Source organism: Felis catus, chromosome D4 (assembly GCF_018350175.1).
Source record: "Felis catus isolate Fca126 chromosome D4, F.catus_Fca126_mat1.0, whole genome shotgun sequence".
Taxonomy (NCBI): Eukaryota; Metazoa; Chordata; class Mammalia; order Carnivora; family Felidae; genus Felis; species Felis catus.
This window is the reverse complement of record NC_058380.1, coordinates 80,850,162-80,865,414: the sequence shown is the minus strand read 5'-3', so window position 1 is coordinate 80,865,414 and position 15,253 is coordinate 80,850,162. Positions and strand designations below refer to the sequence as shown.

General features: G+C 49.0%; 1 protein-coding gene across 12 annotated transcripts in view; it reads left to right on the top strand.

Annotated features, from left to right (window-relative positions):
* TTLL11 (tubulin tyrosine ligase like 11) overlaps positions 1–15,253 on the top strand; it is a 245,861-nt gene that overhangs the window by 188,509 nt on the left and 42,099 nt on the right. For all 12 annotated transcript variants that reach the window (XM_045043382.1, XM_045043378.1, XM_045043376.1 and 9 more), the window contains one exon: positions 11,263–11,514. In XM_045043382.1, the coding sequence (XP_044899317.1) occupies positions 11,263–11,514 (252 nt within the window). The remainder of the gene's footprint in view (positions 1–11,262; positions 11,515–15,253) is intronic.

The following is a 15,253-nucleotide window of genomic DNA, read 5'->3' as shown; positions in this document are numbered from 1 at the left end:
CCAGGAAGAGCCGTGCTTTTGAAGCAGTGGGAGCAGAAAGGCAGTGGAAGCTCGCTCAGTACCGAGACCAGGAGCGCCTCGAGCACCCAGAGTGACCTTCTCTAGGCCACGCCCCGCTGCGCCAGGGCTCAGACCGCAGTGTCCTCACAGAGGGTCAGCAGAGAGCCCCCTTGGCACTGGAGAACGCCGATGGAGGCCTGGAAAGAACAAGGTCTTGAGAGTCAGAGCCAGATTACCAGATGCGACCATTTAGAGGCAGGTGACCTTGAGGACTTCATGTAACCTGAGCTTAGCTTGGTAACAGCTAACACTTATTGAGTGCTTACTGCATGCCAGGTATGGTTCTAAATGCTCTACGTATATGTATTAGCCCATTTCGTTTTCACAATGATGCTGTGACGTAGGTAGAATTATTATCCGCATTACACAGATAAAGACACCAAGGCACGAGCATGTTAAGAGACGCTTCCAAAGTCACCAAGCTAGTGAGCAACAGGGCCAGGATTCCAACCCAGGCATTCTGCTTCCAGAATATCTCCATCTTAATATCTCTACCTTAAGGTCTCGTGTGGCTTAACCAGGGTAATTTACGTACAGAAGGTTCCTGGCCCATAGGAGGGGCTCAGTAGGAGTGATCCCTCTTACCCCCTGACCACGTAGGAATACAAACTCTGGGCATCCTTGCCTGAGAAAGGTTGTGGGATCAGCCCCATAAGGCCTCACTCACGTTAGTGAAAACCCCAAACAGCACGACACACACAAAGACTGCCTCAAAAAGTGGGATACACACGCCTTGAGCCCCTGGGACACGAATGAAGATAGTTTTGTGTTCAACACCCTCACTGCGGGTTGACCAGCCAGCCGTAAGGCAGTCCTGGGTGGGGAGGACCCCCGAGGGCAAATCAGGGACAGGTGAAATCCACCAATCAAGCAGATTTCATCCAAAATTTAAGGGGGAAGGCTATTCGGCCTGGGATATGCCCACTGAATCCCTGGGTGCCTGGTGTTCACCGGGCACATATACAGTATACAAAGGAGAACTAGGAGCACCACAAAAAAGGAGCTGCATTTGGATAAAATTGAAAGCCAAAAAGAATTACAGTCTAAGCAAAGGATAACTTCTACACATGGTTTCCCCCACTTATCGTCTGTGTTCACACAGGCCTATACTTTGGTGCAGAACTGTGTTTAAACACTAAAACGCTTTGTGTTGCAGACAGGCGCTGAGTGTGTAATTAAAAGGATCCCTTCATTAGCAGAACTAGACAATGAAAGCTCAAGTTGGCCTTTTCTGCTAATTTTGGAGGTGGTAAAACAGAGGCTAATACAACCACTGATTACAATCGTCACATAGACGGTGCTTTGCTGTTGCCACCAGGAAATCTTGGCTCCTCCTGTAGATAGACAGGCTCTTCCCGTAGCTGGGAGGGACAAAGAGAAGGGATGCATTCTGGCAACGGACGTGGAGGGGTGTGGCGGTGGCGGTGTTAAAAATGTGACCCCGGGTTCCGGGCCCAGCCCCATCACTTAGGCAGCTGACTTAACCTCCCAACGCCTCAGTATCCTCAGATGTAAACTCGAGTTAATAACTGCGTCTAATTAACTAGACTGTTGTAAGAACTCAGTGAAACGATGCCCGTCTGTATTCGCCGTCCGATGTTTTGAGCACCTGCTGTGTGTCCGGAACGGTGTCAGAAGAGAGATTCATACGTGAGTGACAGCAGGGCCCGCCCTCCCGTGACCCGCAGTCTAGGGAAGGAGACAGGTGTCAGAGACAGTCATACCAACAGCCATTTGGGTATGATGGCGACAAAAGGAATGCAGACCGTGGGCTCTGCTCTGGGCAGGGTAGAGATGAAACGCTCAATACTTACATCTTGGATGAGCATGAGGATGATGACGATGTACAGAGAGTCCAGAAGGTTTTAGGGAAAGGAATGGCTGCTTCCAGCTCCAAAGGCTGAGGAAACCTTTTTGGAGAAGGCGATGCGAAGTCTACGATGTGAAGGACGAGTTGTGTTCGCGTGGATAATTTCGGAAAGAACGTTTACAAAGAAGGGGGAGAGCGTGGAGAGGGGGAGGTGAGGTAGGCAAAGTAGCCCCCCACCCCACGCCAGTGCTCTGGTCACGAGGAGGGAGGGCCCGGTCGAGGGCTCCTGGGGCAGCCAGTGTGGGCCAGGCGCGACGAAAATCAGGAAATCCTTCTCCGGGTTCCTGTGAAAAGTTGAGCACTAGCCCAATCATCCACAGAAAGATGGTGGCCAACCACCGGGTGGGGTTAAAGACGGGACAATGTAGCCCTTTGGTGGAGGCGGGGGGGGAGGGTGAGGGGGAGTGGAGGGGGGTGTGGAGGAAGGATTCTCCTCCCTGCCTGCCAGGGTGGCCTCCACGGTCCGAAGCCTTTCATTCAGAATCAGAATTTTGGCCACTCTGGCATTTCAGTTTAGCGGTGGTTTGGTTTTTGTTGTTGTTGTTGTTGTTGTTGTCCCCTTTCCTTCTTCCTTTTTTAAGTGCTTTGGACAGGAAGCCAGCAGAACTGGGTCTGCCTTTGCCAACACCTCTCGCTGGCCACCTCACCCCAAGCAAGTGTCTGCCTCGACTTCCCCGTATCGTTCAAGAGAAAAATGGGACGCAATGACCGCCAGGGCCCCTGCTAACTCCACGGTTTAACTTTCTCTTTATGGGGGGAACAGCAGTGATTTTGTGACGTTTCTCTGTGCGTTATTTTGTGACATTAGTCATCCTCAGTATAGAACCAGGGTGTCAGGTGAGGGGCAGTTTTCCAGTGAGGTCTGAGAAGATGAGACTCCTACGGGGGATGTATTTAGGGCGAGACGAGAGGCCGGGTGCAGCTTGCAGTGAGATTTCCCGCTCAGAGAGCAGGAGGGCAGTCTAGTGTCTAGTAATGTGAGCTGGGGGCAGAGCAAACCGTCAGAAAGTGGGTAAAGAAACCCCGTAGCCTCCGGAGTTCCCAGAGACGTGTGCTGATCTCTCCCACTGAGCCTGGTGACCAGACAGTGAGCCTCTGGAGACGATGGCGGGAGATCAAGTTGGTGATTATAATCACAGCGGCCAACAGGTACTGAGGCGCCGTGCCAAGCACGATGCATCCACTTTCTCTGTAATCACATCAGCCCGGTAGGTTAGGTGCCATTATTATTCCCATTCTTTGTAAGAGGAAGCTGAGGGTTTCCTTGAGGTTGTATGACTTGCCCGAGGTCGCCCGGCTCCAGAGGGCAGAGCCGGGACTCCAGGGGAGCAGCAGGCTGGTGCCCTGTGGCGAGGAGCTGCCTGGCATCACCCCTCCCTGGCCCACGTGACGGTGCGCCTCGTTGACTCTAACTGCCCAAGACAAAGAGAGCAAGAACGACGGCAAGATGCTGGCTGTGTGCGGAAGGGCGGAGCAGAGAGAGCCCTGTTAGGAAAGAAGCGTATTGCGCGGTCTTGTCAGTTTCTTCATCCGGAAAATGAGAGGGCCGAGCCCCGTGACCCTTGACGGCCCTTCCCGCTCTGAAATAGCATGCGCTCTGGCTCTGTGGGGACGGGGGCACTGGAGTAAGTCCTCATGTTTGTCCTTTTGTTAAGTCGGGGCCTGGCAGGAAGATGGTCCTGTGGCAACCCCAGCCTGGGGGCTCTGGGAACTCGTCCCCGGCAGTGACTGAGACCCGGTCTGCTGCTGTCGCCACTGGGGCCCTTGTCAATTCATATACGCGACAAACGCCGTGCATCGGTGACTCATGTGAGCCTGTAATGGTAAAGTAGGGATTCATTTGTTCGGCCACGGGGACCAGCCCCATCCAGATACGTGCTGGTTACTCCCGCGTCGTCCCATTGAGGTGAGTTACGAGCCCCCAAGCAGATCCGTCTGGATGCTTCATAGGGAGGCTGTGTGTTTGATCCTAAGCAATGCAATAGTCCTGGGCTAGGCTTGGACGGGGTGCCCTCCCAGCCACGCTCCCTCATAGGCTGCATGACATCCCAGAAGTAAGAGACTTCCCTCCACCGTCAGGGAGGAGAACGTGTGTCTAGAGAAGGTGCGTAACTACGATGAGTTGTGGCGTGACAGGGTGGAGAGCGCCTGGGCTTTGAACCCAAACAGACCCAGGTTCAAATCCTCACTCTCAGCCATGGAATAGCTGAGTGACCTTTGCAAAGTAGGGTAACCTCTCTGAAGCTAATTTTTCTCATGAGTAAAATGGGGCCACTGATAGTACGTAAGTCATAGGATCATTGCCAGGCTCAAACGAGATGTAACCCGTATCCCGCCTGACTCTCGGGCACTCAGTGCCTGGTAACTCCTCGTGTGTGAAAGGGCGTCGTGCACCGGTTAGAAACAAGGATGCTAGCACCGGCCTGCCTGGGTTTCTAACCCGGGTTTCTAACCGGAATTAGACTGTATCTTCATACCTCAGTTTCCTCATCTGTAAAATGGGCATAATAATAACACCTACTTTGTAGGATTGAATCAAGGTTAAGTTTGCTTTAAACTGCTGTACCTGGCACATAGTAAGTGCTGCCGATATCCGATATCGTCACCGTTGTGTTTGTTGCTGTTCCTGTCACGCCGTGCTGGGGAAAGAAGTGATCCAGGCAGGTGGCCGTGGCCAGGTGAGCCCTCAGAAGAACATTGCGTGGAGGGGGACAGGTAGGCCCAGCCTGGGCCTTACAGGGACTGGAGCATCGGACAAAGTTCCCTCCCTGAGTACTTTGCCTCATCAATTTGGAAACACCTGCCTCGCCCGCTCTCTCATCTACCGCCTTCTGTTCAAATAGCATCGCATCACCATCAAGCAAATGGGGCCCTGCGATGGCAGAGATTCATCAAGTGACAGAGCTGGGCTACGTGGTAGTTCCGTTTATTTTTAGTGACTTCACCCTCCAGCTCTTTAAATTAGCTGCTGGGCTAATTTAAGGCGCCTCTTTGGTACGCGGTTAGCAGTTTCTTTAGGAATGACAATGCGCAGTTAAATCCCCAAGTGACTGTGGGGATAGGTCTCGGTCAAATGGCAGGGAAAGGAGACTGCTTACCTCGGTGCAGCACCACCACTGCCCACGAGGCTCTCCTGCCAACCCACGGATTGCCCAGCAACACGATCCAGGGTGTTCTCTCCCTTTCTGACCCCCATGGTCAAGCCGTTGCCAAATCCACCCTCTTTCACCTAGAACCAGCGATCCCTAGATCTTAGCCTGCCTTGGAGTCACCCACGAGGCTTGCTAAACAGATTGCCTGGCCCACTCACAAAAGTTTCTGAGTCCACAGGCCTGGGATAGGGCCAAGGATTCATATTCCTAACAAGATCTCAGGTGATGCTGATCCCGGTTGGCCGGGGATGTACGCTTTCAGAATGATTGACCTGGAATATTCCAGTAGCTTCCTAACATCGTCCAGTCCCCTGCCTCGATTCAGGACTCGTGCTGCTGGCAGGCTCATTCACCTTCACCACACTTCTGATTTTGCCACTCCCCTCCCCTAAATCCACCACTCCTCATCTCCCACACTACCAAATCCAAACACCCTTGTCTCACATCCTAGATCCTATGAGACCTAGACACCCCCACCAGCTTCCTGCTCGTATCCCCACCCCTTCCCCTTCATGCATACTACCCAGCAAACCAAACTCCTTCCATATGTTCTAGGTCCCACTCTGCATGTTCGACTGGCCACTTCCGCCTTGCTCACTCATTGTTTATGGATGGGTCTTGTCTCCCCCCCCCCCCAACGTGGTCACGTGCTTCTGGGGTGGTAAGAACTGTGTCCGCCTCACCGAGGCCCCTGGGACAGGGAAGTCCTCGGACAAATAAAATTATCGAAGGGCTGCTTAACTAAAAATGGTGACTATTTCTCTGAGAGACTTGGCGCACTTTCTCCGACACTGGAATTTGACCTTGCTTTACCTACCTTCCGATTTGGTTGCTTTCTGGGGCTGTTATGGAGCGTCTGCCTAAGGAAAAAAGTCTTTGGTTGGATTTAAATCCAATTAGCACAAGAACAATACAGTGAGCTAAGCACGGAACGTGTAGTGGTATCGTCCGAAGTATGAATTCTGAGTCCACTACTGATCTGTGAGGTTGGGCAATTATTCCGGTTCTCTGGGTCTTGGACTTTTAATCTGTAAAATGGCACCTACCTCGTAGTTTCCGCCTACCTCGTAAAATTGTTACGAGAAACAAATGGGGTACTAGAAGCAAGTTGCTGGGCCCAATGCTTGACGTACAGTAGGTCCCCAATACATAGCAGGCAAAATAAAAGTTAGGTGGTTTTTCACAAGAGTTTTAATAAAAAAGAATCCCATTTTATTTGAAAAGCGATAATAGATAAAACACTCCAGAATTTTAATGAATCAAGGATATACCAAATTCAATAAAAAAAAAAAGAAAGAAAGAAATTACCCCAAAGGACTAGTAAGCTTGATTTATGTTTTCTTTACCAGTCACTTTTATTTCATAAACCCGCCGTTTCCATTAAAATGCTATTAAGTAAAAAGAGGATTTTACAGTATTTGTGATAACTTGGATCTCGATGTGATCATTGGAATTAGCTCAAGCAAAGATACCATTTCTCACTGTTTTATCTCTTCTTCTTTATCAGCTACATCTTTACGGCCTTCTTCCAGTTGAGTAAAACACTTCCCCCTAAATTTGTGGTTTTGAGTCCATGAAAATTGTGTCTGTGGCTTAGGAGGCCCTTGTCATCTTGAGCATATTAATTGGGATTCAGGAAGGAAGGGAAGCGGTAGTCAGCCAGTAAACACAGCAGCCCTTGAAAGAATGTGAAGGGCTCACGTAAAGGAGAAAAAAAAAAACCACTCCATCTGCGCGGCTCTGGGGCAGAACCTGTGGCAGGCTGAGGACGCTGGCGAGAGGCCTCCTCTGACATGCATATCAGCGGGAAAGCCTGCCCAGCCCAAGAGGTCCCCTGGAGGTGGTGGGGTCCCCGTCGCCAGAGCAACCCAAGCAAAGGCCACCACCCTGGACCATCTGCTAATTAAGTGACCCACTGATGGTAGTGGCCTTATCTGCCCGGGATTGAAGTTTCTTCTCCGAAATGGCATTGTCATGGAAATGTTCTGGAACTAGATAAGAGGTGAAGCGTACCCAACACTGTGAATGTACTAAATGCCACTGAATTGTGCGCTTTAAAGTGATTAAAATGGCACCTTTTACGTTGCATGCATTAGACCACACCCCAAAAAATGGATGGCGTCATTGCACAGAAGGACCTCCAAGTCTGCGGCTAGCTGTGATGTGTCCTGTTTCTAAGAGGGAGCACATTCACTTAGGGACCGATCACCACATTCCATTTAGTCACAGACAGGCCATGTTGGGGCACCCAGATGGCTTCAGACATGCGCCTGACTCTTGATTTCAGCTCAGGTCATGATCTTATGGTTCGTAAGTTTGAGCCCCACATCGGGCCTTGCGCTGAGCGTGGAACCTGCTTGGGATTCTCTCTGCCTCTGCCCCCACCCCCCAACCTCCCTCTCTTAAATAAATAAAAATTTTTTTAAAAATAGGCCATGTAGACAGTCAATAGCCAACTGAAGGGGGCGGCTAATTAAATTATGGTTTGGTTTTAATACCGAATATTTCACATCCGTGAGAAATTACCTTCGTGAAAACGTGTTTAATGCTACGGGAAGATACCCTGGATGTGGGGCGCCTGGGTGGCTCCGTTGATTAAGCGTCCGACTTTGGCTCAGGTCATGATCTCATGGTCCATGAGTTCAAGCCCCGTGTCCGGCTCTGTGCTGACAGCTCAGAGCCTGGAGCCTGTTTCAGATTCTGTGTCTCCCTCTCTCTGACCCTCCCCCGTTCACGCTCTGTCTCTCTCTGTCTCAAAAATAAATAAGATGTTAAAAAAAAAAAAAGATACTCTGGATGTAACTTAAAGTGTGAAAAGAAGGATTTACACTATATGCAATGTGATCCTAACTTCGTAACTAGAGATAAGAAACCAAAACATAGTGGTCTTTATCCCTGAGCTGTGGGTGACAAATGATTTCGATTCTTTTATACATCCTCAAAATGTCTGCAAAGAGCATGGATGACCGTTATACTCTAAAAACAAACAAAAAACAACCCAACTATTTAAAATACAACATAAATAACAGTACTTTGGATTCTGTGGCCCACCCTGTGAACCATGCTGTGCTTTCTAACAGTAGAGGGGCAACGCACGAGCCCTGGTTAGAAGGGCTGATTTACAGTCCTGGTTCAGCTGTGACAAACCTTGCTGGAGCTCGGTTTCTTACCCGGAACAGAAGGCCTAAGAGTAACAGTCACCTCGGGGCGACTGGGTGGCTCAGTCAGTTAAGCATCGACTTCAGTTCGGGTCATGATCTCGCAGTCCATAAGTTCGAGCCCCGCGTCGGGCTCTGTGCTGACAGCTCAGAGCCTGGAGCCTGCTGCAGATTCTGTGTCATCCTCTCTCTCTGCCCCTCCCTGGCTCACGCTCTGTCTCTCTCTGTCTCTCGAAGAGTGAATAAACATTAAAAGAAAAAAAAAAAATTTTTTTTTTCAAAGAGTGACAGTCACCTCACAGGGCTGCGTGAAGAGCCAGCGAGGTACTGGAGGTAGGACGGCTGATTGAAGGGTTCTCGGAGCTCTCTTCATTGTCACAGAGCATATTTAAACTGTTCGTTTCCAAACCTTCCCTCGACCAAAAACCTAATGAGTACTTAGCAAGTCAGCAACTGCCACTTCTCCAGTAATTTAAGAGCTAATTTCCAGAACACTACTACTCTTTCCTCATCTGTCTTCCTGTAACCTTCGTGTGGAAACATGTCATTTCACCTGAAAACTAACCACTGACTTTTATGTACTGTCCTGAAATTCAAGGAGATGATGATAAAACCAGCTTAGCTGAAAGGAGATTGTGCAGTGTCCCGCCCAGGAGCGTGTGCTTCTCAGGAGAAATCCTGGTGAGACTGAGCATTTGTTTCCCCAGAACCATCCACACGGCTGAACTTCAAAAGGGGTTTGTTTTCCTGGGGGCGCCTGGGTGGCTCAGTCGGTTGAGCGTCTGACTTTGGCTGGGGTCATGATCTCGTGACTAGTGAGTTCGAGCCCTGCACGGGGCTTGCTGCTGTAGTGCAGAGCCTGCTTTGGACCCTCTGTCCCTTCCCCCACCTCAAAATAAACATTAAAAAAAAAAAAAAAGAGCTGGTGTACAAAGCATCATAACCTTGGTATCTTACTTGAGGCATGGCTTGCCATTAAAAGCAAACTTGCCCACTTCAACAAATTCAACGAAACATTTCACAAAAGCCAAAAGCGTTCCAGGTCCTGTAGAGATAGAGTTGAATGAGATGTGGTAAGAGGGACTGGTCTACAGACAAATGCAGTGCCACTTGACCAGAGGAACAAAGAAGCAAGTCCAAGGAGCAGGAGTGGAGCAATGGAAAGAGTCCCTGGTGTGGTCAAGGAGACATCTGAGCTGGGTCTGGAAGTGGACCAGAAGAAATGTGCCGGGCAGCCAGGGCCAGGGGAAGACCTCAAAGGCCAAGGAAGGCAGGTACAAAGATACCAAGACGACCCAACTTGGTGACTGGTGGTGAGCTCCCAAGTGGGAACACAGGGGATGTGGCCATTTAATAAAGAAAAGAGTAGATAGTGGCCTTGAGCTCAATACCATGTGACGTGGTTGTAATTTTCCTGGATCAGTTAGCCAGTTGGGCAGTATGTACTGACCAAGTACAGCCTGCTCAGGGTTGTCTCAGGAATGGATGCACACGTGGAAAAGGTCACACCTGGCCCTGGACCAGCTGTGGGCAGAACAGCAGACAGGAGAGCGAGGTGCGCTGCAAGGAAGGGCAGAGAGAGGCACCAGCCGTGGAGGAGAGCCGGGGTGCAGTGGGCCCCAAGTCTCCGGTCCGGGCCAGACCACCTGGCAACAGGGGAGCGTGCACGGAGCACCCCAGGCCTATCTAGGGGTAGTGATAGGAAATGAGGAGGACGGAGAAGAAATCGAAAAGGGCCTTGAGCTCCGGAATGAAAAGGATGGGCTTCGTTGTAGGCACTCGGGAATCCCTAAAGAGTTGTAGTAAGGGACAACCCAGCCAGGTTTGCTTTAGAAGAGGTGCCTCAGGGGACACGGGGTGGGGGGGGGGTGGCTGAGTCAGTTGAGCGTCCGACTCTTGATTTCGGCCCAGGTCACGATCCCAGGGTCGTGGTATCGAGCCCCACTTTGGGCTTCACGTGGAGCCTGCTTAAGATTTTCTCCTTCTGACCCTTTCCCCCGCTCACGGTCTTTCTCTCCTCTCTCTCTCAAAAAAAAAAATTTAATTAAAAAAAAGAGGTGCCTCAGGTGCCAGTGTCTATGGGTCTATGGATGGGAAAGGCTGGAGGCAGTTGGTATGGTCCAGGGGAGAGCCCACAAGACCCAGGTTGGGGAGAGCAGAGCTCCCCAGTCAGGAAATACTGAGGAGGTAGGCCTGGCATTTATCCTGACATTTGCTGCTTGGGTAGCGGCAGATGGGGGTGACGGTCAAGGAGATGGGGAGTGTAGATTTGGGGTGAGGGAAATGGGCGGGTGTTTCAGCCTGGGGTGACTGGGGCCCATCCTGAAGGTGCAGCAGGTGATGAATATGTGGGTCTGGAGGTGAGAAGAACATTCCAAGCCAGAGGTGGCTATCTGGGAGTTTTAGCCGTGACTTTTCTTGACTCTCAGAATAATTTCAGAATAAAATATCCAGACTCTGGGATCACAACATGATAATCATGTTTTTTTTTTTTTTTTTTTTTTGTATGAGTTCCAAATAAGAAAATAGTTAAGCCAGAAAACGTAATTGTGCCTATTCCTAGAATTGGGTAACTGATGTATCTTTGCAAATTGTTCATTGAACTGTGCTTCTGGCTTCTTGCCAGCCCTCAATGAGATTTTTTATATTTCTTAATTATTCAATTACTACCCACAAGTAGGAGTTTGAAATCAAACCTAGGCTGCTCTGTAATAGAGTACTCTCTTGAATCACGAGTACGGTAAAGGCAGTTGTCCACATTGGGAAACCAGGATGGGAGAACAGAGGACGGTCCTGGCTCTGTCCTGGGTTCGAGTCCCGACCTTGCCACACACTAGCTATGTGAGCTTGAGCCGCTCGCTTCTCTGAGGTCAGGCCGCTGGTCTGTACAATGAAAACAGTGTCAGTGATAACACCTCCTGAGGTATCTGAACTGTAAAGAGAGGAGAATATGTGTGAGAAGGCGCTGCATCCTATGACTCCTGCTGCACCTGTTGGTTCATTACTTGCTCGTGTACTTCAGGTCTCAGCAGCTTACGAAGCCATTAGCTGCAAAGGAGGATCCTTCCGACAGTGAGCCGGCCAGCGCCTCCGACGGCAACGCGGATCCCGAAGCCCACCTGCCCTCCATCTGCCTTAAGCAGGTGTTCCCCAAGTATGCCAAGCAATTCAACTACCTGCGCCTGGTGGACAGGATGGCAAATTTGTTTATCCGGTTCCTGGGGATCAAGGGGACGATGAAGTTGGGACCAACAGGCTTTCGGACTTTTATAAGGTCAGTGAGACCGGCCCCTCGGCTTGGGGTTCGGGCAGGGTGGAGTCCGGCCCCGCATCTGGCTGGTCCCATCTCCCTGACCGCTTGGGGTGGTGGCGGGTTGGGGGGGGGGGGTCTGCAGTGCCGGGTCAGTGCCCCAGCCGGGGCTGGATTGGCCCCGTGGCGGGAGCTAGGCCTGGCACACTCTTGGTTGTCGAATGAACTAACGAATGTTACAGATGTGACAGCTTTCGCCACCTTACACTTGTGGTTAAAACACAGTTTTGTGCTACCTTAAACTAGGTCCTTAGGCCACATATAAATAATTGCCCCTCGGACTCAGACAGACCTTGTGTTTCTTAAACCGGGGTGATGTTCTCCCAGTGGTAGTGGCTGGGTGCTGAGCATTTAGGAAGCCACAGCAAAAAAAAAAAAAAAAAAAAAAAAAAAACATATCTTTCCAAAGTGTCCATGTCGGGAGAGGAAAGCTAAATAATTCAGTTGATAAATAATTTAATGTATTTGTCCTGATATAAAAATAACACGGCTATATGATCGAGTATAACACACAATTTGCATGGATTTTAAACATGAACCATGAGATAAATCAGCTGCGTTTTTGCCAAAGCCAACAAAATAAACCACGGCACTCGATTATTCCTTAACTTGCCTCTACTCTCCGGGGCGCTTTGGTGCAACACAGGTGTGAATAAATATCTGAAGCAATACTGACTAGCTGTGTAACCCTTGAGCAAGTTAGTGACCCTCTCTGAATCTCAGCGATCCCATAAAACGGGGATGGAGCTAGCAGGATCGTGTGTTACACACCTCAGGGAAACTATCTGCTGGCATTCGATGTTGCTGTTGTTTTCTCGTCATTGATTTTAATATTTCTACCTTCCACTTCAAAGTCACGCTCTCCATAATTTTGTTCACTAAAGCAAATAATTAGAAGTCTCGAATTGGAAACATTTTGTCATGCGCTTCTCTCCAACTGAATTTTCTGAATTCTAACTCTGGCTCTCTGATATTCCTGATGGGATGGTGAACAGAAGAATCAGCAGGAATAATTGCCGTTTTAGGAAGCCTGAGTTCGGACTTGCACGGTGATTATGAGAAGGGCTTTGTGTTAGCTCTGGGGGCGGGGGGAAGGGAAGGAGAAAGCCCAGTGGAAAGAGTCCAGGCTTTGGGTCTGGCTTCAGGACCAATCACATTACTTAATAGCTGTGTGGCTTTGGGCAAATCCCTCGCCTTCTCCAAGGCTCAGTTCCCTCGTCTATAAAATGGGAACAATCTCTCCTGCCTTTCAGGGTTATTATGGGGTTGGGATGTAATACATCCTCAAGCACCTGACCCAGAGCCTAGTTTACTGGAGCTATTTGTTAGGTGGGAGTCTTGTGACTATTATTTCCATTAGACAATGGGAATTCTCAAGAAAGTCAACAGACGCATGTTGTTACTTCCCTGAAAATACTACCTGATACCGTCTGACTCATTTAGGAATTGCATTTGACTCATAGTAATAGATACTCATCTATAAAGGGTTTAAAATAACAAGGGAAGCTTGACAGTGGGGATTCTAGGCTGGTTAATGACTCCACAATGTGATCATGCCCCACTTTCTTTTTTGTCTTTCTATTCACCCATCCTAAGCATGTGCTTTCAAGCTTCAGGGTTGCCTCAGAGTCACAAGATAGCTGCTCAAAATCCAGCCATCATGGTCGAGTTCCAGGCAGGAAGAAGGAAGAATGGAGGAAAAGCAGAAGGCCATAGAAGAAGGGGGTGGGGAGAGATTTGAAAAAAATAGCTTACCATAAGAATCACACTCTTGGTTGCCTCCAGGGTCAGGCAGGAAGCATAAGCCAGTGGGTGGGATCTGGAAGGTTGCGGAGGGGACATCCCTGGATAAAAGGAAAGGCTGCTGCTGGGCTAGTGTCACCAGAGCTTTTGATTTTCCAAGAGAAGCTAGAAATGCCGATTTTTTAAAGTTTTGATTGATTGATTGATTGATTGACTTAGAGCAGGGAGGGGCAGAGAGAGGAACAGAGAGAGAATCCCAAGCAGGTTTCCCACTATCAGCGTAGAGCCGGACGTGGGGCTTGATCTCACGAACCTCGAGATCATGACCTGAGCTGAAATCAAGAATTCACACTTAACCAACTGAGCCACCCAGGCGCCCCTAGAAATGCTGATTTTTGTATAAAATCTCAATACGTGCATATCCACGTTGGCTATTCAGAAAATAATTTTGAAACACTGGGTGGGTTCAATCAAAGTGCGACTGACCACAGAGCCCACCGGCGTGTGAGCTCCGGCATGAGGGGTAGGGAACGTACCAAGAGGGCTGCTAGGCTCATTCACATCTTGAGAAGAAAACAGAACTGAGAATGGTTCTAGCAAAGGGGACTCCTAAAACGCTCTCAGACTGGAACCGAGTAATGTCAAAACTATCGCTTCAGATCTGTCTCTGTGTGATAGGCCTTATGATTTTTCCATCCTTTTTTTTTTTTTTTTCTGAATAATTAAGGGCATTTGCCAGTAAAACCGATTTTGGTGAGGTTGCAGGCCCTCAGGTCACCGTCTGTTGCAGCACTGTCTGCGGGAGCCTTGGTGCCCTGAGTAGGGGGAACAATGTCTTCAGGTGGGGAGCCGGACTCCGGCAGTGAGCCCCTCTCCCCTCCTTCCACACCCACCCAGCCAGTGTCCTGCAGGAAGAAGTGGAGAAAATGTTGCACCATCATTAATAGATTTTTCCTTTTGAAATATACCAAGAGATCCCAACAGCAACTGAATCGTAAAAGATGATACTCTGCACTTAGATTTATCTGAGTATGTTCAGTCTTGCCAGCTAAATTTAACAGCAAGCGTTTTCTCTTGCTAACAACTGCTCGCTCGCTCTCTCCTTTCCACTTCGGTTTAAATTTTGCTTCATTATGAATTAATAATATTTATGCCATATGTTAAATCGAGCCAAGTGCCCTTCTCTGGAGCACTGCGCAGGAGACGTACTTGCTGGCTAGATATACACTCCTCTCAGATCTCCCACACAAACGACAGAAGCTGAACTTGGCTTTCACCTGGACGACCCACTCTTTCTCTCCAAGTTCCTTAAAGAGAACAGGAGGGAACAAAACAAACATCCGACTGAATTTATTTTCAGTGACCATCTCTCATAATGTGCTGCATAGATCAGCAGTTTTAGGAGTGAATTATGCTAATGCCAGTCTGGCCACATTCTACTTTTCTTTTCTACCAAGAAATGAGAAATAATGAACTGTCGTTCCCTTGTCTAGACTTAACTCATCGAACCAGCTTTTCATGTCGTTTCCTCAGGAGGCACATAATAGTAGCACATATTACCATGAATTAAGCGCCTCTTTTTTCTCTCCCCCCACCCCTTTTTTTTATGTCATAATAATTCCTGGGGCGTGGAGACTTCTCTTTCTCTGAGAAATAGAAATTGTCTGATTCTTCAACTTGACAGCTTTCTTTGAGGGAAACGCATTTTTGCTATTTTCCTTCCATTGGATTACTAATCTGGGGGGCTTTCTATGTAACTCACTAAGAACACATTTTCCAAATGTATCCTACCTCATAATTTGACATCAGTTTACACGTGCTGGCGTTTTCCATTTCCACAGCCTGAACGTTAAACACTTTGCCAAAACCAGGTTCGTTTCTGGGAAATGGAGGCCACTTGGAGGGCCCTGCTCAGCCCCTTTGTGGTTTTTGATCCTGGTCTCCTTTCAAATTAGAGAAT